The 26445-nt window shown below is 37.0% G+C and overlaps 1 protein-coding gene across 2 annotated transcripts in view; it reads right to left on the bottom strand.

The window, feature by feature from the left end:
* The window catches only part of btbd11a (BTB (POZ) domain containing 11a), a 193990-nt gene that overhangs the window by 51419 nt on the left and 116126 nt on the right, over positions 1-26445 (bottom strand). For both annotated transcript variants that reach the window (XM_083528110.1, XM_083528111.1), the window contains exon 2: positions 25022-25171. In XM_083528110.1, the coding sequence (XP_083384236.1) occupies positions 25022-25171 (150 nt within the window). The remainder of the gene's footprint in view (positions 1-25021; positions 25172-26445) is intronic.

Here is a 26445-nt window from a genome sequence, read left to right as displayed (position 1 = left end):
GAATCATTGGTTACGCCTCACGAGCCCATAAATGAGTCATTAACATAGGTGAGTGCTTTTACTTATGTGGGTGTGTAATTTAAAATCTGCCATATTGAAACTGCTCATTATTTATTTTTCCACATATGCAGCTCTGTGCTCAATGACCAGCACTGAATACCATTAAACTGTTTAAGAAGAGGCCCATGGACATGATATCTCAATGGTGCAATTTCTGTACATCAAATACATTAAAAAAACTTTCCCCTTCCCACTGGCAAAAGATTCAGACTTCAAGACAACAAAAAAAGCAGCTTTAGAAACAGATTCTTTCTTCCTGTTCTTCAGAGGCTGCACTAAACCCCTGGTTCTTTCAATATGAACTGCTGTAATATTTGCAGCACAAACACTTTATCACACTGCACTCTCTTCTAATTCTCTGGATTCTCCCTCTCTGTACTTTTACAACATTTTCACACTCTCTTCTTGTAAATTTGCACTTTCTGACTCAGTATTCTTATTTAGTATTCCCAGTCTTCTGGTGGCTCATCTGGCTTGACTCGACATCTTTCACAGCACTCACCTGAACAGGACCACATCTGTTTCCTGTTTTTCTTTAGTTCACTCACAATATTTAAACAACTCAATCAATCCAGTCTTGTTATTTGCCATCATGTCAGTTAGCAAGTCTGAGCGTTATTGTTTATCTGGTTTTGACCTTTCAGTTTTCTCGGTGTTTTCCTTTATTGCTCTGTTCTCCTGATAATTTGACCTTTGACTGTTTTTTTTTTTACCAAGACTGAACAATTTTTCCACATTATCTCCCCAATTTGTTGACCTGCCAAGACTCAGCAGCTTTTTATCATCACACAAATGCTACCAACTGGGGAAATCCAGTTACATGTGATCCATGTGAAGCTAACCTACACTACAGGCCAGCATGGCAACTCCAGAGACGACTCCAACCTGCAACCTGCAATCTTTTGATGACAGAGCATCATTCAGGAGCCTGCCAAAGTAGAATTTGACAAAAAATTTAACTTGTCCTTAAATCCACCTGCCTCTGATTTGTGACAAGTGTCTTACATGCAGAGGTGGGAAGTAACGAAGTACAAATACAAATATATCTGTACTTTTTACTTCTTACATTTTCATAACCGGCCCCTTAGTTTAGTTTTAATTAATTGATTTGGTGAAATGTCAATATTTTTTATTTTCACTGCACGTCGATTTCAGCCCACCAACCGATTTCCTGTCATTGTGCGTCTTTTTCAATCCACTGGTGTATAATGTCCTGCTCTCATTTACCAGAGATGTAGACTAGTTTATAAAGCTAAGGATCAGCAGGGCAGAAAGCAACGAGAAGTAAAGCTAACGTGGATGAGACAGAGGGAGTCAGTGATGTAAAAATGACTGAGAACAGAATCATTCCTGATCACCTGATCATCATCATCATCATCATCATCTTTTCTCTGCTTGTGTTCTATATGTGGATCTTCAGCCTGGACACATTCATTAGGTAACAACATTTTTAATTAGTTTTGTGTATATATATATATTAGGCTGTCAAAATAAAAATTATTTTAAACAGCACTAAATTTTAACGATCAATTAAGCGCGCATTTCTGTTTTTACCATTTTTATAAAAAATATAAATGCAGAAATAAATAAATAAATATAAAAGAGGCGAAATTAATACCTTCAGCACAACATACACTTATTCACAACATTCTTTCTTTGCGTAGATATAAAAGAAATAAACTCCACCGAAAAATATTTTTAATCAGTAAACTTCTGTTTTATTTAGAGGTTTTGTTTTGTTTTATTTTATTTATATTATTTATATTGTTTTATTTATGTCTCAAATCAAACGCCAAATCCGCCATGATTCACACAATTTACCCTCTGGGTGGCGTTTGGTGGGTTTTTCCCTCATAATGGTGAAACAAACTTAAATTACTGTCTTCATTGATCGTACAGATAAAAACAATACATCATTTGAATCTGTAAAATGTCTATGATTATGATAAAAGCTTTTTGACTTGAAGAGGTCCAGTTTCTCCGGTATCACCTCATTAACTGTCTGTTTGGTGTCCTGATGATTAACGTAAAATTAAACCATCATTATTACTTTAAAATATTTACAAGGATTTTTTGTCTTCATGCTTTACGTTGCATCCATATTTCTCCATGTATATGTTGCTTAAAGTATTAAAAGCAGGAAGTATGAATATATTGTACATTTAGAACAGATAGAAATGTGCGATTAAGTTGCGATAAAATATATTTAATTTGATTGACAACCTCTGTACAATAATACATACAATGTACATATTACATAGCATATCTTTTTTACTCCTCATTACATCTGCACTATTTTTATCTATATGTATCTTTATATCTTTACTGTACATTCTGCCCAACATTTAACATTCATGTATGTGTATATAATGTGTGCGTATATATGTATATATGTACACACACATTATATATATATTATATACATACACACAGTATATTAGACTTGTTTATTCAGCTTGCACATTTCTTAAATGCCATAATATTATAACCTTACACTTCTGCACATTTCCTCTTCAATGCCATAGCCTTAGAACATCTATATGTACTTCTGAACTGTGTCCACACATCTCTGCACTGCTATAGCCTTTATATTTATTCACATGCTATACATATGCTACATCGCCCGCCTGCCTGCCTGCCTGCCCGCCCGCCTGCCCGCCCGCCCCTACTTTTTACTTAAGTGCATGTCCGAGCCAAGCCTTCTTTACTTTCACTTGAGTAAAAAAGTATAATCAGTACTTCAACTTTTACCCACGTATTTTAAAACATGAGTACTGTATCTGTACTTCTTCTAAAGGATGTGTGTACTTTTGCCACCTCTGTTTACATGTATTTTTTTTGTCCTGCATTTTTCTATTCAGTTAGTTGTTTGAGGGTTGAGCTGTACAGAACCCAATTACCACCCACATTGTTGTGTGGTAACAGGAATCCTTGACCTAGATCTTAATTTTTTACAGGCCATTCACATTCAGTGTGCCATTTGGATGTCCATTTATGACTGGGAATCCTCAGAACGAGACAATGTGCTGAAAGTATTTTAGGAAAGTATAAGGAAAGGATGTTGTCTAATTATTTTCAAACATCAGCATGTCCTTAAATTAATAATGCAATATTTTGCCAAGAATTACAAAAGTAGTTTATTTAAGAATGAAACATAATGGATGACTACAAATTTGTTAAAATTTAGGTTCATTTCATGGTGTGATGAGTAAAATAAAGAATATATGGGATATGCTACAACAAGAAAAAAAAACAACCATTCCCTTATCAGCCACTCTTTTGCATGAAAAAAAGCTTGTCATTTATTAAAAGAAAAAAGAAAAAAAAAACATACAAACAAAGCACAGTTTTGTTTGAGTTCTTTATCCTGAATATTATAATCATTATTATCCCACAGCAGGAAGTTAAAAAGATGTTTTATCCCAGAAAACTTCACCATATCAACTAGCATTTATTTTCCATTGCTCGATAACAACATGCTTGGTTTATAATTAATTAATCTTGGATTTTGTTTGCCATAAGTGTGCCATGAACAGGATTGTGTAAGATTTTGTTCGAGCATTTTACAAGGAACCCATTAAACTGCACAGCTGACACTATGTTCAAAGCGCTTGTTAATTAACACCCTTCTGACCAACCAGAATCAAGAATGTAGTCACTGTGGTTTAAAAAAAATAGTTTTAGCTATTATAAAAAAGTTCTAAAAAGATAAAAAGTCCATATAATAAATAGTTCAAATAAATATGACTATATTTGCTTCTCTCCAGTACACATTGTAAGGCACACAGGCACAAGGAAATAATTAGTGTGAAAATACACACACACACTGCCACAGTTTTGCTTCACATTGTTTAGACATAATTAGGAAACAGACAATAAGGACCAGATGGCTGTATCAGATTACAAATAGAAACATTTAAAAGAGCATGTCAATACCATAACCCAGATTGAAGCAGCCAGGAGTACTGGTGTCTGAGCTTGACTCATCTTTTATTCATACCAGTCTGTGAGATCTTCTACAGTAAAGCCCCCGTACAGCCGCACCAGTGGGGCCAGACAGTGATTAGTGATCTTCTTCTCTGCTTACTTTACAGTCTCTAAATCTCACTTTCTGATGAAATATTGCACACCATTGTTTACTCCTCAAGGTGCGATAGGATATACCCCGTTATTACGAATATCCATCAGCATTCACAAGAGGACACACACACACACACACACACACACACACACACACACACACACACACACACAGCTTTCATGGGGAAACAAAATGACTAGAACTTTTACTGCAGATATCCTGACAGGCTGCATATTGTTTGCAATTCCCACTAAGAGCCTGAATTCACCACTTGAGGTTGATTCTTAATCATTTCTTAATTACTCTATGTAGACTTAAACTTTACAGATTATTTATAGCAGAAATATTGAAGAAAATGTGAAAAAGATTCTGTAGTATTCTCTACTAAATATAGGATTATCTTATATTTAGACCTATTTAAATATATACAGTGGAACCCGGTTATGTCGATGTCCTGGGGGGGTGCCAAAAGCATCGAGGTAACCGATGATCGAGATAAACGAAAATCAAAATGGCGGCAGTATATTAACGTGCTTGAAATTTCTTTATGTACATGATGTGCGTTAATAAATGAGAATGTGCATGCACATGTTTTTGAAGGTTTTTTTTACACAACAGCGTTGCCGCGATTTGTTTGATGAAGGCATGCTATAAAAATACATACAGTACATGTTTATCTGTCAGGAATCCACCTGCCACGCCCCCTTCGGCCCCCTTCAGCGTGGCAGGTGTTTTCTCGGCCGCTTTCTTTTGCACATATGGTGCTCGTTTAGCATCATCACCAGCTCCTATTTAAACTTCCACACTCTCACTGTCCGTTATTGTTGGTATATGTTGGTTCACGGCGGTCGGTGTTATCGCTCATGCGTATCCCAGTACGTGTCTTCCCACCGGCACTCTCTCAACGGCTGCTCTTTTCTTCCCAAAGCGCACCGCGGATTCACCCCCGATCCTGCCGGTGTTCGTTCTATGCTTTTGCTCATCCCACGTTCCGCGCCGCCAAGCGCGGCTTTCGCCTCCCGTTCATCGCGTAACATTTAACAACAAAAGGCATATGTGCACTAACTAACAGCAGAGATTCACCAGTATACAATACAACACCTGTAGCAGCTGTAAGGTTTGATTTTTACCACCACTTTCGCGAGTTCTTCTGCGGCTGCACCGTGATAACCGACGTTAAATGGCAAATTTTTCCCCCCTTGTGCTCGAGATATCAGGGTTCGGCGACATAAAAAAAGTCGACATAACCGATAAAAAATGCTTAGAAAAAGCGAGAATTTGGCGGTTCCACTTCAAAAACGTAGACTTAATAGGGTTGTCGAGGTAACCGAGGGCGAGATAACCGGGTTCCACTGTACTACAAATGTTTTGCTTTTAAAGACAAGTTGTGTTGGAGAATAGCTGTTATTTCTAGTTTTCAATAATTACCTTTTCAAAGATTTATAGGGGAGGTGGTAGCTCAGTGGTTAAGAGATTAAACTTTGGATCAGTACGTGCTGGGTTTAAATCCATGCACCACAAAGCTTTCACTGCTGGGCCTTTGAGCAAGGCCCTTATCCCTCAGTTGTAAGTCACTCTGGATAAGGGCATCTGCCAAATGCCATAAATGTAAAGTGGCCAAATCTTAATCATCTTTAATGACAGCTGGCAATTGAATAGCTGTATTCTGTCTGCAGTAGGAACGACAGACTGGTTCAAGGTGGCGGTTGGACTGCATTAAGGATCAGGTCTGAGCCCGTTCTCGTTTACACTGGTGATGGATAGGTTGGTGGATGAGGCCAGATAGGCTTCTGACTATGATGTTAGTGGATGATATTGTGATTTGAGGTGAGAGTAGGGAGCAGGTGGAGAAGAGCCTGAAGAGGTGAAGGTATGCGCTGGAGAGAAGGGGAATGAAAGTCAGTAGGAGTAAGACAGTACATGTGTGTGAATGAGAGGAGGGCAGTGGAGTGGTGTGGTTGCAGGGAGAAGAGGAGGTGAAGATGGAGGAGTGCAGTGCAACAGTGCAAAGTAATGGAGAGTGTGTTCAAGAAGTGAAGAAAATAGTGCAGGCAGGGTGGAGTGGGTGGAGAAGAGTTTCAGGAGTGATTTGTGATAGAAAGGTATCTGCAAAAGTGAAAGGAAAAGTATATAGGAATGTGGTGAGACCTGAGATGTTGTATGGTTTAGAGACAATGGCATTGAGTAAAAGACAGGAGGTGGAGTGAAGGTAGCATAGATGAAGATGTTGAGATTTTCATTAGGAGTGACGACGATGGACAGGATTAAAAATGAGTTTATTAGAGGGACAGCACATGTAGGATGTTTTGGAGACAAGGTGAGGAAGGCGAGATTGAGATAGTTTGGACATATACAAAGGAGGGACATGGGGTATATCAGTTGGAGAAGGCTGAGAATGGAGCCACCAGGAAGGAGGAAAAGAGAAAGACCAAGGTGGATGTTTATGGATGTGGTGAGGGAAGACATGCAGGTAGTTGGGCTGAAACAGGCAGATGTAGAAGACAGGGGGAATATAGACGGATGATCCACTGTGGTGACCCCTAATGGGTGAAGCAAAAAGAAAAAGAAGAAGAATTCCAAACTGCATAGCAGACAGTAACAGTGATGGACCACCATCAGTAAATATATTCATATGAAAAAAGAGTTAATGTATTTTTCCCCACTTTTGTCTCATACAGTAAAAGGCAAGCTTAAAGGTGAGGTAGTAAGTTAAGTTGTTGGACTTCTGATTTAAATCCTAGCATCATCAAATTGCCCCTGTTGGGCTCTTGAGCAAGGCCCTTAACCCTCCACTGCATAAATGAAATGTATGCATGTATAAATGAAATAACTAAGTCGCTCTGGATAAGGGTGACTGCTAAATAAAGAAAATGTTCATTTATTATTTATTTTTTTTTATTATGTTTTCTTATACAAACACAAAATACAATAATCATTGCATTGGCACTCAATGAGTTGGCTTATGGTGTTCAAAACCTCAACACTTGAGACTCACTCACCCTCACACGGCATGTTTAAACATTTGCATTGAAATAATACACATAGCCTTTGCAGTATAAATTGTTGAAACCATCCCACATCTGTTTGCAAAGTATAATTTGTGTGTGTGTGTGTGTGTGTGTGTGTGTGTGTGTGTGTGTGTGTGTGTGTGTATGTGTTACATAAAGACTGCACATATCATGAAGGCCTACTACGATGGAAAAATAAATGTAATTTTTTCAGCTCAGCCATTGCCTCTAGTCCTATTTTGCAATTGCAGCATCGTTTGTCATGGTCATTTGTTTCAGATTCCACACACATTTGCATAATTATCAGATGTATTTTGGGGTTCTTCTCAAGCAAAACTCTCTCAAATAGGCCATACTATTCTCCTCTTTACTGAAATTCATTTTTGATGTTGCATCTTGTTGGTGGTGAAAAATCAGTTTTTTTATTATAGATTATACAAGAAATTTATATTAGAGTACAATAAAGTCATTATGTGCATCTGTTTAATTTAATTTAATTAAAGGATTTAACCCAAACATTACAATACCTAAACATACACAAAATAAACCCTCAATATATTATTTTTAGTGCTGTAGCGTTAAAAAAATAGGTATTCATGTCTATTTTACTAGCATCTATCAGACCACAATGTTTCCTGGCTGTTCACGCTCATTAAAAGCCTGATACAAAATCAAAGCACTTTTAGCCATTAGGATGTCATTTGACATCTACCTCACCAAAAACCAAAACTCCATTTAAAATCTTATCCAAAAGAAAGACTGCAGGATATTGCAGAGTCCAGTTGATGGTTTACTACTTGGATTCTGCCGAGTGCATTTGTCATGGTCGATTTGTGGGAAATTGTGCATGTTAGAGGAAGCTGTGAAGTAAAGAGGAAGAAAACTGAAGACTCAATCGGCTGCGACGGTCAGTGACACTGCCAGAGAGGATGAAAGAGGATGGGAGAGACTCTGTTTTTCATTCTTGGGAATTGGTTTTGGTTGTTCCCGATTCAAAAGTGTTCCCACAAATCTTTAATGACTAATTAAAAGTAAAACGATTCCCTCAGTCGTCTGCTGACTTGTGCGTTTTCAATCCAACTAAAGAATGTTGGGTAAGTGTTGTAAAATAATCCTTCTACATATAAATCAGGGCCAGGTTGTGAACAAAGAAGTCTTTATTCAATGTGTGGACATCAGAAGGGAAAAAAACCTGGGTGAAAACCTTAATTTTATTGCAAATGAGTTTTTGCGAGAAGTGGAAATTGAGAAAATGTTCTATTTTAGGAGCTAAAGGCTGCTGTTTTTAAAATCCCCTTTATTCTAAGCATTAATCGTCTCAATTCAAGTTGAATTATTTAATTCAGGAAAAGTATATGATGTGGCAAACTGCAAAATAATCAACAGCAACATGATTGTGACTGTGCTGCCCGACAAGAGGTGAAGTTACTATTTCCACCGAGAAACTGATTACTAATGTTTAAATTATGCTTAAAATTATTTGTATTATTCCTCTTAGTCTATAACAATTTTACAGGTAATTTTTTTATTAAAAAATAGCACATCATAGCACTTTCTGTCCTAGAAGCTTTAAGACTGTAACCTAAAACTAGAGACTCCTTCCAGTTATTATGCTTATTCTAATATGCACAATAATATAAACCTGAGGCCAGAACTACTGTAAGATCTGTCGTTACAAACAAAAAACTTTTTTTAACAATAAGAGTTGAGCAATTTACAGTGGTTAGGTGTAACGGCATTGCCAGTGGTGGGCAGTCAGGGCCAGCAAAGCCTGCACTGCTGGCCTAAACACTATCAGAAGCACTGACCTACATTTACAACCTAAATTCTAATATTTGTTTCATGAAAATGTATTCATTTGTTGCCAACAGTTTATTCTCTTCATTTCATAGTGCTTCTCTTGGCTACACTGCTTCCAGTACGGGTATGTGGATGTTAGATTTTATGTCCAATCAGATTTCAGCCTCTATGTGTTGCCATGTCAATCTAATCTGCTCAGGGCCTTAAAGTCAGTACTGCTGGCCTTTTACCTTAGTCTCCTTAATAAATAGATCTTTTTTTTTTTTCTTTTTTTTTTTTAACCAATCAGATTTTAAATTCGCCTCACAGGGCAGCTAGCTGGCCCAGAATAGCATCAGAATTTTTCCGTCCTCTGATTGGTTGGTCAGAGAAAAACTGTTACAGCCAAGTTCGACTGGCAAAACACATGTGTAGCGTTAGACTTTTTTATGCAGACAAACTTTTCAAGAAAAGTTAGACATCGTGAGGAGAGGTCGGCCAACCCCGATGCTAGCTAGCTTGTCTTAGTCCGGGAAAGGGTTTGTTCGCCACTTCCAGACCAGTGAATACGAGCGGTACCACTGGCTTACAGCCTCTGAGGAGCGGTGCAAATTATAAATCTGCATCTCTGGTGAGTAGGTTGTATTTTATTTAAATTTGTATGTTTTTGTCATGATATTAGACAAATATTTATTCTGAACTGCGCCAGATGATGTATGTGCACAGTTGTGGTGGGTGATAGTGTAGAGGTTTGGAGTCTTAACTAGGTTTCTTGCTTTAGTAAAATGGTATCCACCCTCCATATGTGAAATGCCTCTCTCTCTGTAATGCCACTTGTTTTTATATTGTATTTATGGTTACTATAATCGCGATGTGATGGTGGTATTAAAATGTGTTAAAGGATTAAGTCGGGTAAATCCCCACTGAAGGCCCAGGTACCAAATGCACGGCCCGCCACTGGGCATTGTAATAGCCATTTTTATTATTTATTTTCATTTCATGAGCAAAAAAGAACATGTATAACCCAGAATAAAATATGTTGCCATGACCACAGCTCAGTATTTTACCTCTTTTGGATGATAGAGAAAATCAGTAAATCAGTGTGCATTCAGGATTGTATATACAATAAGTAGCAATAAAATTTGTTAAATCTCTAATGACTCATGATTGTTGCTAATTCTTAATTCAGGGTATATGCATTGTTTTGTGTAAATCACTCTACTGTAAATACACATTAAATCCAGCCCTGAAAAAGCTAACGATGAGACAAAAAGAACATAAAAAAAACCTGAATATTTTGATACTGAAATCATATAAAGCACACCTACTTCTCTATTCACCCACTATTCAGCTTTCATTTATCCACTGGGCTCTTTGTCAGATACGTTTGTCCCTCTGGCAAATTTTACAGAAGCTAATGAACAGCTGTGAAAAGGGTCAGGACATTAGTGCACCTCAATGAGGGAAGAAGCAATTGCAAAATAACAAGCTATACAGCACATATTATTTTTATATATATATATATATATATATATATATATATATATATATATATATATATATATATATATATATATATATATATATAAAAAATACATCGCTACCAACTTATTCATGACTTCAATCCACCCATAGAAGAGAGAAACTAAATGTTCAGCACTGCTGTGAGCTACCCTAAAAGCTTTGTCTGACAGTTGCACTAAAGCCCAAAGCTGAAAGATTATGGCACAATGACTCGCTGTGTCAGAAGTTGGAGGAAATGTTTTTTAAAGATTTATTGTATTGGTTTTTTTTTTATTATTGCAAATCTGACCCAAGCTATCGACACCACTTTCAGATAATGAAAAAAGTAATGACGAGACAGAAACAAAGAAAAGACAAAGGAAAATTTATACCAGATTTACAGTTGAGTGCAGAAGTTTGTGTACCCTTAGGACACACAACATGTGCAGTAAAGTCGGTTTGGGATCATTTTTCATGAATAGCTTCAGGTTCGGGTTTTTAACTAAATGAAGAAAATATTTTAAATATAAATACATAATATAAATCTATTTCAAACGATGCAACCTGGTTCATACATGTGCTTCTGTTATGTCAGTCATGGTGTAGGGTCAAACTATTTTGAGTATGATAGGGTCCAAGCTTCAATTTAAAGCCTGTGTAGACCTCTAGACTAAAATAAAGCTTTTAATGAGGCTGAATGATGAATAAATCACAATTGTGGTTTGTTCCTTTATTGTTAACGGATTGTTACTTATATATTAAGACAATAAAGTTTGCATAAAAATGGCATTTTTAGCTTCCAACCTACTCTCTGTCCACGACTCTTTCAGTATTATTTAGGCCTGGCTTTTCTTGACATATCTGGCCAAGCTTTGCCTGTTTTTCTGCCAAATGTCATACACACGGAGATCTTCATTTAAGATATGGACATCATGAGTCTCATAATTTGGTTTGACAAATAATTTTTTTGGTTGTAGACTCATGCCAGGGTGCAGCCACATTTTTAGACTTGTTTTTTTAAATATCGAGAATGTAAAATATAGGAACGATGCATGTTGTGCACTCTAATACATTTACTTACTGTATGTCTTCTACACAGCGAAATGTGCTATATATATATATATATATATATATATATATATATATATATATATATATATATATATATATATATATAACATGACATATATAACATATATGACTTACCCTTAAACACATTTATGGTGTACATTTCATTATGAACAGAGTATGTGTGAGCACCGCTGTGGAGTAAACTGTCACCAACGCAGGCGGACACAGCTTCTGGGAGCCGAGCCAAAAAGCGGAGCCTTGTTTGCAGCTCCCGCTGGCACTTTTACAACTGAGGGGTGATTGACTTCATGCCAGCGTACATGTAGGTCAACACAACATTGATTACGTTTCGTAAGCTGGAGCTGATTTAGCTTTAGACTGAATTAGCTGAATGTTTTCAATTACAAATGGTGAAAATCACTATTGTATAGAGGTTAGCATGGTGGAAATTGCACACACACACACATACACACATACACACACACACACACACACACATACACATACACATACACACACACACACACACATAGGAAAAACACCACAGCATAACCTTGACCTGAACTTGTCAATGGACACAAAGCTCCTAAGAAAAGCAGGTCAGGCTTTGACTATTAGGGACTGGAACAATCATACAGAGGCAATTAACAATTATTAATATTAATATACTGTACTTTTAAAATAAAACAATTTACTACTTCTACCCATTTGCATGATGCTTTTATCTAATGTAAATTTAAATTCAAAGAGGAAATAAATGAGCAGGATTTCTCATTAGGGATGAATTTACATTTATGGCATTTGGCAGAACGAGATTGAATTACCCTGAGTGACTTGCAATTATATCATTTATACAACTAAGCAGTTGAGGGCATTGCTCATAGGCCCAGCAGTGATAGCTTGGTAGAGTTGGGATTTTAACTCATGACCTTCTGATCAGAAGTCCAAAAACAATTTAATTCAATTGCAGGTTTGTACAAGCACCCACCCATGACATCTGGGTAGTTTGAACTCAGAACCTTCTCATATGCCTTTGAGACACAACTTCCCTTAACAAGTGTCCACTGATTCACATGCCTCTAACTCACACTAAAGGATAAATCTCACTGCTTCACAAAAATGAAGGCTTTTAATCGCATTTAAATTTACATCAGAGAGAGTTTGTGCTCACCTTCATTAAATAAAATAAATAAAAGGCACAAAAGCAATCTGCTCATATTCTAATGTAATACAAGATTGTTTTCCATTCTTAATCAAGCATAAAACCTCAGATAATCCCACTATGCATAGCGTTTACTGGTTCTTACTGTAAATCACTGCACACTCATTTGCAGTACAACCTGCAGTAATGCTTAAATGATTTACATTAAATTGCAAATGCTAAAATTATATATATATATATATATATATATATATATATATATATATATATATATATATATATATATATTTTACACACTGTGTTTATGTTATAGATAGATAGATAGATAGATAGATAGATAGATAGATAGATAGATAGATAGATAGATAGATAGATAGATAGATAGATAGATAGATGGTGAATGCATTCATTCAAATATTTAAACTTTTTAAATTAGGTTAGTGTACAATAAAAACAAAACTTCTCTAGTCTACATACAAAATGTAAATTTTATGTTTACATTTAAAGTATTAATCCATAATCTTTTATAGCTCAAAATTGTAAAAGGATTTATAATCACTACATATGCTTTCTTCTACAGTATGTGTGTAAAATAACAAGGTCCTGCAATTTAAATAATTTCACCCTCTATTCTTTAGTTCATATTTGTTATTTTTTATCCAGCTGTTATTGAAATAAAGGTGCCTCTGTGCCCTGTGCCTTGTTTTAAGGCTCCCTTCTATTCCTGTTTCCCCCACATTATTTATATTTGAATAAATCACACGATTATTATTTTGTTTTCGCTTTCCTGATGTAGCCATCTTGAGTTCTTGCTCAGCATGAGAAAAAATTTTCTGGTTTTGTGTTTTAATTTTTTTTTATTAGTATGAAACATTCATTTATTTTCTCCCGCTTATCCGTAATTCGGGTCGCGGGGGCAGCAGTCTAAGCAGGCATACCCCGCCTTCGACTGCTGCCCAATCCTCATAGCACCGTCCCTTACGGTCCCTCCTGCAGGTGATGAGCCCACGGGAAACTTATTTACATTAAAATATATACTTTTAGTATGAAACAATTTAAGTCAAAACGTGGGCTGTAATTTAATATGTCTGATTTTTCTATTTTTAAGACCTGTGAGTGACCAGTTCATAGAGAAAGAAGGAATATTGTGTGATTTCATCCGCTTTGCCAAAATCAGACAGCAAAGCAAGCTAAAGCTGATTACATGAAAAAAAAAATAAACAAACACAGGCTTAGGAATATTTATACCACTAGCAAGGTTTTTTCATTTGTGTGTGTGTGCTCTTCAGTCTAAAAGGTTTAATATTTGCATAATTTGAATTAGACATATTGATTTATTTATGTACAATTAAATGCATGGTAGCACTTAAGGTGCATGCTGTAGTTTTTCTGCTCACTGTGAGCAAAAACACCTGTTTTAATACTTGAAAAAATTTACAGCTTCATTATATTGCTGTCTTTATACTCACTGGTAATATTCACCACAATGATTTTATGCTGAAACGCTTAAATCAGGTCTAGTAAAGTACCAGAAACCATGAGCTATTGTAATTTAGCACATACATTGTAACCAAACTGATTACTTTTCTGCTGCCTTGTTGTTCTTGAGCATGAGCATACAACATATACAGTAGTGACAACATTTGTAGCATTACACAATTGGCTATATGTATATTTATAACATACATTTTGATGTATAAAATTAGTGTAGTGGCAAGTAGCAGGTATTAAGTAGCAGGTATTAATCAAGTATTAATCTAGGTAAATGTACAGAAAAGTGTCACCTTGCACTTTAGACAACCCATTTTAAAATAGCTGTTACCGTATTTTTCAGATTATAAGCCGCAAAATTATTGAGAATTTCAGTCATGATGTAAAGCTCTTATTTATGTTAAAAATAAAAATATTTGTAAAACTCAGAGGGTGCGGCTTGTACAAGCGCAATGGGTGCACTTTATAGTCCGGAAATTACGGTACTTATACAAGAGCACATGGAACAAGTTTCCGTAAGTGTTTTTTTTTTTTTTTTCCATGTTCGTATGGTAAAAAAAAAAAAATCTAAGAAATTATTATTATTATTATTATAAAAAAAAAATTTTACTGGCTAAAAGGCAATTTCAGCACAAAATATATCAGTGCAGCTGTTATAGATGCCTATTATTCACAATAAGCAACTACCAGAATTCATCTATACATTTATTCCTTACATCCATACATGTATTCTGTTATTGCACTATAATCTTCTGTTTTTACACTATAAGCAATCATGTTTTTTTTTGCTTTATAATGACTCATCGACAAGGTGCCAGACTTGTAGGAGTGAAATTAATTACAGGAAGAAAATGGCCAGACAGGTTTGAGTTGCAAGAGAATTTGCAGTAGCTCAAACAATCTCTCTTCGCAACTGTGGTGAGCAGAAAAGCATTTCAAGATGCACGCAGACACTACCTGGAATTAAAATGATGATTAAATGATGGCAAACTGCTGTTTATTAAGTTTAATAACAATCTACTTTGCTTCTTGTCACATTGCCTTCATATTTTCCTAAGAATACATGCCCAAGGAATTTTTTTATTCTTATATAATGGCTGATATTTCAAACTTAGCAAGAAAGTCCAACAAGAAAGCATAATTAATCCACCTTTCATATAAATTCACAAAATAAACACAGGAGCATCGTTCTATTGTTAGCTTCATAAAATGCATGCTAAATCCAGTGAGCCCTTAATTATCCAGGCCCATATGAGACCAGAATTTCCAGGCCAAATTTCTTCAATCAATTCAATCTGTGTGCATGACCACAGGAGGATACTTGGAAGACATCATTGCCATCTTGTGACAAAGAAGGGCTTTTAGCCAACCAGTTTTACTGTATTGAGTGACTGCTTTGATGAAAAAGCTCTTGAAAGGACACATAATAATGTGAATCCTCTTAAGAAATAAAAGGGGTGGGAAACTAATAATCCAAGGCACTTCTGTACCAGAGGGAATAAAAAATACTTGTCTCTGATCTCTAGACACAAATTTACTACATATAGCCATGCAGACACCCACACACATGACACACAGAGATGTATCCATAATCATGCAGGAAATAAAAAATCCCCAAAAAACTATAAAAACTATCACTATGGCAACAGCATTCCTGCTCATACACCATATTAACTTAACAAATGTCTAATATACATGTTACATTCTATTTACCAATAATAATTTTTTTAGTTTCTGTTTAAAAATAAAAGGAGTCCAGTAGTAGGCAATGCTTCCTTAAAAAAAGCAGTAGTATGATCTAAAAGCAAATGAAAGCCAAAGAAGCAGATAGTGCCAATTGGTAGGGACTTCACACTGGAATATATTTCCTAGTCTTATTATGTAGCATCGTGTCTTTGACCAGAGAAACCTCTAAGGAGAACCAATGCCACACTATTGGGTGGATAAACTCTCATTAGTGGACAGCTTCGAACAGGCTGGGCAAACACACATGCCAGAACAACATAGAAAAGTAATATAACAAAATATATATAAAAAAATAAGTAATAAAAATATATTATTATTATTTATTATAATTGGCCAGAATTAAAAGTACAGATAAGCAGCATCACAATAGAATTGAAAGCCAACATTATGTTTCTGGATTACATGTCTAAGAAACTGGACATAAAAGTAACATAACTGGTAGGCAAAAATATAATCTTTTTTGGGCGCTGTATGGCAATTAGAATTTTAACTAAAATCTATGAGAGAACTTGCCAGTCTGAACTGATTTCTGGTTTTAATGCCTAAAGCAAAGGTACACCAAACTCTGGAACTCATCAGGTGCCCAAAAATTATCTATATATTCATGTGCCATATTAAAGGTAGAAGAATGCACAAGGAGAGGAATTCTGGGTGCTGAAGTGGGCTTTGATTTGGAAAATAGAAAAAGGGGTGAAATAATTGATCTTGGTTGATACTGCACAGGATGAACCTGGTTTGGTGAAGAGCAAAACTGCCTCCTGATAACTTCTGTAGCTGTCAGTTATCTGAATGGCTAAAGTTATTATCAATGTTCTAGCCTCATGTCCTTGCCTCATGTCCTTGCTTGAATGATAAACTGTTCATTAATGGTTATGTGAGCAGGTATCCGATTTCCCAGCTACCTGCTCTGATACCCAACTTCTAAGCAGCATGGATTACTTCTCATTATATTTTCCTGGACTGAGAAGATCAGAAAGAGAACTATGGAGAATGTGAGGTTGGCTTGGTTAAGTGGCTCAGATGTTGGCATGTGAATGTCTCTTGGTTATGTATGTAACCCTGGCTCCCTGAGGGACCGAGACGCTGCATCAACAACGCTTTGGGAACACTTCCGTGTTGTTCATGCTCTGAATCATGTGTGCAATCCGTCCAATGGAGAGGCACGGCATCACTGACGGGGTGACGTCATGACCAGGAAGCTATAAAACGGGGATGCGGTGGAGTCGCCACACTTCGGGTAGAGTAAGCCTTGATCCCAATAGGGCCGGGGAGACCAGAGGACTAATAGGAGGATGAGATGGCATCCACTATCCACCTGCTTAGGGTCTGCTTGTTCACAGGGAGACCTTTCTTATAGGGACCGTAGCAGACAAACAGCTGCTCCGACTACCTTGACAGTTCTGTCCTGTGAATGTATGTGTCCAGTGCATGCAGCAGCTACTTCTTGTCAAGGGCCTAAAAAGGAGAAGGATAGAATGCCTGCAGCATGACAGATTGTGGGGAAACCAAGGGCACTGGTCATGCCTGGGGTGAACTCCAAGGGGGAAAGGTCCACGGAGAGAGCCTGTATGTCCCCAATCATCTTCACGGAGAAGATAGTCAGAAGAAAGGCAGTCTTGGCTGACAGGAACCTAAGGGCCACCTTGGCCAAGGGCTCGAAGAGGGGCTTCGACAGAGCCTCCAGCACAACAGCCAAGTCCCACAGAGGCACTCTGGGCTTAGCCTCCGGGGTGCCGTGAAGAAACATGTCACCAAGGGGTGCTTGCCCACAATAAGCCGTGATAGTACACACGTAACCTTCAGGGTGGAAGAAGACAACCCTGGGGCAAACTGCTCCTGCAGGAACTCCAGCACTGAACCAACCATGCAGTTGACTGGTTCCAATTGGTGGTACTTGCACCATAAAGAGAACAGGCGCAATTTAGCCTTGTAGAGGGAGCTCTGAATTGGAGGATGGTCTCCACTACCTCGGTAGGGACACCAGCGGCTAAGAACTGTTCCCCTTCAGGGGCCACAGCCACAGCCTTTATAACTCCAGGCGGGTGGTGAACCAGGGTGCCTTAGAGAGAAGGTCGCTCTTTGGGGGAAACTCATAAGTAGTTTCTTCGATAAAGGCCACCAGGTCTACAAACCATAGTCTGCCCAGCCACCAAGGCGAACTCTCTCCCTCTCTAGAACTACCGGGAGCAGCGCGATGGGGAGAAAGTTGTACAGACGCAGCTTAGACCATGTCTGTACCATGGCGCCCATCCCAAGAGGGGCTGGGTAAGTGTGGGAAAACCAGAGGGGACAAAGTGATGTCTCTTGAGTCGCAAACAGATCCGCATATGCTCTGTAAAACTTCCTTCATATTTGGGCAAAGCCTCCATTCCCCGTACCTCGGCCCTTGCCTCAAGATGGCGTCTGTTTCCTGATTTAGGTACCCTGGGATGTAAGCTGCCCTCGAAGAGAGGATCTGCAATGCCAGCCAGTATAGGGGCCAAGATCGCAGACCCCCCTGATGGTTGATATAAGAGACCACCAATGTGTTGTCTGTATGGACCAATACATGGTGGCCCCTCAGGTCTGGGAGAAAGTGCTTCAGAGCCAAAAGCCTAGCCAGCATCTCCAGGCAGTTGATGTGCCAAGATAGAGCCCACTGCACTTATGACCGCTCCCCACCCCATGAGGGAAACATCTGTTGTTAGTGTTACATGATGACATAAAGCTCCAGCACCTTGAGACAGGAACGCAGGATCTCTTCACACGTCTAAGGATCGAAGGGCTCACCCTTCTGGAAGAACCCTCTGTCGCCGAGCCACCACTACAGGGGGTCTCGTGTGCAGGAGGCCAAGTGGAATCACATTGGACACTGCTGCCATCAAAACCCAACAGTCTTTGGACCTGCTTCACAGTGAGTGACTGGACTTGTCTCACTCTCTTGACCGCCATGAGGATAGACTCAATCCGAGCGGGAGACAGGTGTGCCCACATAACGGTCAAATCCCACACTATGCCTAGGAAGGTGGTTCTCTGTACTAGGGAAGCACACTCTTTTTGGCATTTAGTCTTAGCCCCAGCTCTTTCATACAGGCGAGAACGACATCTCGATGCCGGCCCGCCAGAAGCTACGATCAAGCTAATATCAACGTCTCTAAGATCTAAAACAGGACGCAACCCCCATCCTTTTTGGGAACTATGAAGTACTGGCTGTAGAACCTGTACTCTTAGTCTGATGGTGTCTACCTCTTGTTCCAAGACAAGAGCCTGTTCACCTGTTGAACCGGGGTGGATGAGACCCGAACTGAATCGTAAAGCCTCTGTCTACAGTATGCAGGACCCATCCAGACACGTCTGGCAGAGCTTCCCAGCATAGTCAATCGATTGCTTTTATTTATTTCGGACATTTACCACTTACCAAAAACCTGTAAGGGGACAAACACACACACAAAGCACTTCCAGAACAAACTAAAGCTAGCGTCGGCTCCACTGCATGTGCATTTTATAGCATACTGGTCATGACTTCACCCTCTCTGTGAGATCGCTTCTCTCTGTTAAATGATTGCACATGTGATTCAGAGCATGGACAACACAGAAGGATTTTCCAAAGCATTGTTGACGCAGCTCGATTTCCTGAAAGGGAACCACTGGAAGTTGAATAATAGTTTAAAAAAGCCTTACAACACCATCTCATAGTGTTATATTAATAAAGCATTAAAGTACACCATAAATACACCATTAATTAAGTTTGGTTTCAACATAAGGCCATTTTACAACACTTACAATTAATGCTGTTTTACAAGCTGAGAATTTGGGTATGTAAATGAAGCAATTAGTTAATCATTAGTTGCACTCTGCAGACCATTTGCTATCTAAAATCAATGTACAAAGCTTTGCCATAATTGTACCTTCAAAGAAAAACTAAAATAAGTGGCTAGTTATTAATGATTCTAAGCCTAGCTTTTGGCACAATAGCAAATGTGTTCCTAGTTTCATAAATAACATCACCATGCCTTTGAAAGTTTTCAGTATTTGAAAATCTGTGACTGATACTGCACTGATGAAGTTTAGAAACAATAAGTTACACCTTACTGACCTTTTAAAGTTAGTTAGACTTACTTCAATATTTACTGGTTTTCCTTTTATTCCTTTCTTCTATCCAGAATGTATTTTTTTAAAGTTAGTGATCTTAATATTATAAGAGCTCCATCCATTATAACCCAGATGGAACCTTAGGTTACTGTTTTCACAACTTTCAGATAGAAAGATTCTTCTACCTTTCCATTTTTCTAGTGATTCTATTTTATCTCTCAGGCTAAAACTACCGAACCTGCTGTGACACTTGTCCTTCCTTTATGCATTATTTCTTTATTGCTTAGATATAGACATAAATATCAAACCATATAATAATATAGACTTCAAAATACTGGAATATTATATTGGCAACTTGCCACATATACAAGTACAGTACAGTGAAAGACTTCACATTTCTTCGAGGTGCAGTGTCACCTGAGTTTCAAACATTAGATTACTATTGTGTGGAAATAATTAATGTTCATTTGTGAACATGTTTCAATGTATGCCTGTCAGAAATGTGTTGCAATTTCAGCAATAAGCAACGTTTTAAATAGGAATTTCACAAATGTATGTAAAAAGGGAGACAATGGGGAAGGGGGGATGTGTCTGAAACTAATACCATCACACACACACACACACACACACACACACACACACACACACACACACACACACACACACACACACACACACACACACACACAAACACACAAACACAGACACACACAGGCTTTTAGTTCCTACCCTCAATTAGATCCTGTTTAATGTTTGATTTGCAACAAAAATGGATAAAAAATCTAAATGTGATTACATTTATCAGTAAATGTGAATACAGACAATAGGTAGAAAACCCATTGCTAAGTATAAGAATACATTTTTTAATTAATTAATTAGCATTTTTGTGTGTTTAACTCGATAGCTGAGGAAGCTATATATAAACAGTATATAATAGGTGTGTAACAGTACACAAAATTCAAGGTTCGGTACATACCTCTGTTTTTAAGTCACAGTTCTGTTCGTTGTGTGTGTGTGTGTGTGTTTTACATTTAAATATTACATTTTCTAAAGATATGTTCTACTTAACCATTCTACTTATTTCAGCATACTTTAACAAATGTCTTTATTCTTTCTATCTTTCATTTATTTACCTTCTCGATGTGCAACTGTCATGATTTTCTCCTTTTATAAGAAATTCTTTAAGCTGCACATACAACACTAAAGAAACCATAGGGCTAGCAATAGCCGCTAACCAGGATGCTAGTGCTATGGATTAGAGTTGAAAAAAAAAAAATTCAACTTTTTATTTCACTGAAAGTTGCATCCTGCATATAACTTTGTCTGTGACAAATAAATCTTGAATCTTAAATCCATAGTGCTAGCATTACCCGGTAGCCACTTCCTGGTTAGCGGCAATTGCTAGCGCTACTGATGCTTTAGCTTATTCATGCATGTGCAAAACAAATCTTATTTCCAGTATGGAGTGAGTAGCCACAGTGACACTGCACTTTTTTTTATACCACTGGTATTGTTGTGAACTTCAAAACATACACTCAAGGCGAAAACTAACTAAACTTGTGGTCCGCCACTTGATACTTTTGTGAGAAAACTCAGATTTTTTGACGTAAAAAGGATTGCATACAGTACACGTGTACCAAACCGAAAGCCCTGTACCGAAACATTTCGGTACCAATACATGTACCGTTACACCCACACAGTCACTGCAGGCCCACAAGAGACTAACTACAAGCTTCATAAGCTAATTATAGCTTGCTAGCAGTAATGCAAGATTAGCTAAGGCCATGCTAGCAGGGGGTTACTGCCAATAACTAATCATAGTTGTAACTGTGATCACCTAGGCACAAAAAGCATCGTAATTAAAAGGTGAAACTGGTGGTTGAAATTTCATTTACACTTGGAAGATTACTATTTATTGAGAGATAAGAAAAAAACTTGCTATAAGTACACATTGTAATGACATGGTATAATGCTATTATCTATTAAAAACTTTTATGAACACTAGATGCACAAGAGTTAAAACATACCATGCATATCAAACACTTGTTATAATGCGTTAAGTAGCCTAATAATAGTTGCATTCTTTATTAAAAAAAAAAAGTATAAAGTATTTTGCATGCCAGGAATTTAAGGTTTTATACTGCATATGCACACCAAATTTACATTTACAGTGCATTATGCTTTAGGAATTTATAGAATTTGCGGTAATGGCACCAATCTCATACAGACTACAGTTTCTAGTACATAATTATTATTATTATTATTATTATTATTATTATTATTATTATTATTATTTTAAATATCTCTCACTCCTATAGGCTAGATGCTTCAATGTTCATGCTGCACTCAGCCACTTCCCTTTCCTCTTAACATAAACTCATCAACCTTTTCATCCCACAGAAGCTCATTCATTTTTATATTCCTTAATTATCATAAACATGTAAAGCACATCACTACACTTCATACTGACATCACTCATCTATCTATCTATTCTGTTTTGCTATATCCCTCCTTCCTCCCACGGATAGTCAGTCATTTCACTTGCTTCTTGGATTTTCAGGTTAGATCCAACAAAATTGGCAGAAACATTAATCTTCGGATTTAAAGCACATCATTACATTTCATCCCAATAGCACGGCATAACACCCCATCCTTCTTTTTTCTTTCCATTCTGTATTATAAAACTCATACATGTATGCACTTCTTGACTATATAAGGTAGATAGCTTATTTCTATTGCTTTTTTGTATAATAAGTCATGACAAGTCAACTAAGAGATTCGCTGAGACGATTTGGTTTAAAAAATTAAGAGATTAAGCTGTTCATTTACAAAGTGTTCATGCACTGCTGGGGCTTGCTGGTGTATAAATATTCACATAGTGAACCGCTATTGTCCAGCCATTGTGTGCTATTGTGTGGGTGAGTGGAACAAATGTGACAGGCTTTCTGCCTCAACGCAGAATGCACTGATGAGCTTTCTCCTTGTAATTTGCATGAGTTTTAATGTTTTGTGTGTGTGACTGAGTACATAGCTGCATTTCCTGATTCCTTTTTAATAGATCATTATAAAAAAAGACAAAACAGACTATATATATATATATATATATATATATATATATATATATATATATATATATATATATATATATAAATATATATATATATATATATATATATATATATATATATATATATATATATATATATATATATATATATATATATATGCACAAACCTAAATGCTAGACACTACATTTTGTCATTAAAAGAAATTCACAAGTACGTCTTAATCTGTTGAACTGTGGTGTGATCTAGCTGGAAAAGAATCCATCTAAAAGGAGGCACACCCAGCTCTATTTTGGATGGGGCCTTCCAGCTGCTGACCGCTGGCTCCCACACCCACACAACAGTCTAAAAATAGCCAATATCTCAATTGATCATCCAGATGTCAAATAGTTCAAGAGGGTTTGCATCAGGGTGCAGTGGAAAAAGTTTTTTTGTGTCAAACGTTTATCTACTCACAGTATTTATGCATTGTGTAGAAATGCCTTAGTGTGTTTTGGTTGCTAAACTCTAATTTGTCAGAAATGGATAATCTTTAATACATATGACCCATTATGTTTAGTCCTCATTTACTATAAAGAAATTATTTAGATACACACAAAAATATTTTAATGTTTCCTATACAGAAAAAAAACATGTTAAATATTTAAAATTCACTTGTTATGCAACTTTCATCAGGAATAGCACCAAGGATAGTAACAGGTGTCTGTACAGGTATTTAAACCTAAATCAGTTTGAATATGTATACTTTATCTTTTTAGAGAACTTTTCCCATGGGGAATGTGGTATAGCCACATAAAGTAAAAAAAGTTCCAACATAGGAGTTCATAGATGCCATAAAATCTTAGGCAAAGCATAGTGTACATTTAAAGAACCCTTGTGGTTTCTGAATTGTTTGACATTTGGAATACAACACTATACTGATAATAATTTGGTCTTTTAGAACATCCCATTTAGACCCTATTTGCTGTTAATTATAACCCCCACTCTTCTGGGAAGATGTTCCAGATTTCAGAATGTGCTTGCGAAAAAATTGTGCTCATTCAGATATAAGGGTGTTAGTGAAATCAGGTACTGATGTAGGGTGCGGAGGCCTTGCGAGAAGATCAGAACTCTATAGCAGACTACTCAAGATCTTCCACACCAACCGATGTAAATTCTTCATAGAGCTCCCTTTGTGCATGAACAGGTTTCTATTTCAATGAAACTACATATGGATGAAAAAATTATACCCATAATATATAAGTCAGATTGATTCGACATGCTCTATAAGTAAAATGTTCATATTTTCTTACTATGTGTGCTTGTATAATTCTCTTTTGCTGTTATTATAACCTGCACTCCACTGGGAAGTTGTTTTTTTTTTTTTTTTTTGAGTTTGGAGTGTGGCAGTGGGGATTTGTGATCATTCAGCCACAAGAGCATTAGGAAGGTCAGGCACTGATGTCAGGTAAAAAATCGAAAGGGCAGTCAGCTTTCCAATGTATCCCAAAAGCATTCAGTGAGGTTGAGGTCAGTGCTCTGTGCAGGACACTCGAGTTCTTCTACTCCAACTTTGACAACCTAAAATATTTGTGGAGTTGATTTTTGTGCAGATAAGCATTTTTTTACACTGGAACCGATTTGAGTCTATTATTTCCATTTGTCCGAACGGTAAGAAAATACTGAAAGACCCTGCAAAAACACTTGCACAGAGTATACAACTGCAGTTTTTAAACATTTACTTATCCAAACACCAAAAAACTCTGGCCCTTTATAAAAGATTTGCTTCTAGTAAATATTTCCCCTTTAGAACAAAGAATATGTACATTATTACATGTGGTAATTAGAATATTACTTTAATATATAATTCTTTAATAAATCATTATCTGGAATATATTTTCTATGGGTACAGACATTCAGTCATTATAACCATGTCTAATAGTCTGTTACAGCATTAATGTTGCACAGTGGCATCTCACACACAAACACACAAATGCAGACTCACTTAGCTCAGCGACGCTTCCCACACGGGTGGCCAGAAGGGACTGTTCGATGGTCCGTAGTTCAGCCTGGGTAAAGACATGACCTTCTGCATTCTTTCCCCCTCTTTGCTGATCACGGTGTTCATTCAGGCTGTCCGGCAGGCTCAGGACACCTGCAGGTAAACAAAGCATAAGGTTACACTCATGAATATCAAATATACTGCATATTACTTTGTAAGAAATCAGCATGGCGTATGCCATTGTTTATGAAAATGTTTGAGTCCGAGTCAAGTTATGAGAAGGCATTTCTGAGAAAAGTCCAGAGTCCAAATATATACAGCAGCATTGGCAATAAACTTTTTTAAATACCACACTAATGACACACAGCTGTATATTTCAGCAAACCTAGATACCAGTTTAAAATGTTAGGATGCTGGATGCTGAGTACCATTGTGAAATACACAATTCAAGGGAAAAACACAAAAGCTAGGACATGTTAGTGGAACGCAAAGGAAAAAAGTCAAATAGATTGTGGCAAAGAATTTTAAAGTTTAGGGGCAATGACACTAAAATCTTCTGCTCCCAACACTGACCAGTATGTATTTTTGTAAGTCTATCAAACCAAAGGGTGCAGGCCAGGGAGAAGAGGTAAATAAATAAATTGGGTGGGTATAATCTATGCAAAGCTTTGTAGGTTAGTAGGGCTTTAATTGGACACACCACTGTAGCCATTGTAACTGATAGATAACTGAAGTGAGGAATTCCAATAAAGAGCAGGTTATACTAATCAAGATAGGAGGATAGTATGGAACCAACTTTGTCTATTTGTTTTGTTAACCATTTATAGAAAAAGAGAGCTAATGTGACCAAAAATAAGAAAACAGAGTAATGATTGTCATGAGGGAGCATTTAGAATCACTCGATTATCATCAAGTAAATAGCTAGACAATTGATTCTGGGCCAATGAAAAACTTTATATTTACTCTGATTTATTTTACGAAGTTTGGAATGAATTCAGTGTTTAATATTATGTATACGAGACATTAGGTTATGGAGTGGTGTTGGTCGTTTTGGTGCTAACATAAATCTAAGCCTTATTATCTATAAACATTAAGACAATGTTGGTGAATCATCTGTCCAAAGGATGAAAAACAATGAATAGAAGGGAGCCAAGGACTAAACTTTGGGCTGAACTGTATGTAAAGTTGGAGGTACCCTTAAGTTAGTCTGACAGTACTTTACATGTTTCAAACGAAGCTTACTCATAAAGTAGGAAGTTTTAGGCAAATCCTACGTCATTGGCATTATGTTAGTGTTAAGTTGCAACTCGTGATATAAGCTTCAAAGTCAGAATCAGTTTGCAAGGTATAAGCCTATAATTCATGGTTGAGTTACAAGTCAAAGACTTTGAAGTCAGTCAAGTTGCCAGTCAAGCTATTTAAGGAGG

This window comes from Silurus aristotelis (assembly GCF_946808225.1).
Source record: "Silurus aristotelis genome assembly, chromosome: 24".
Lineage (NCBI taxonomy): Eukaryota > Metazoa > Chordata > Actinopteri > Siluriformes > Siluridae > Silurus > Silurus aristotelis.
This window is presented reverse-complemented; position numbering and strand designations above follow the sequence as displayed.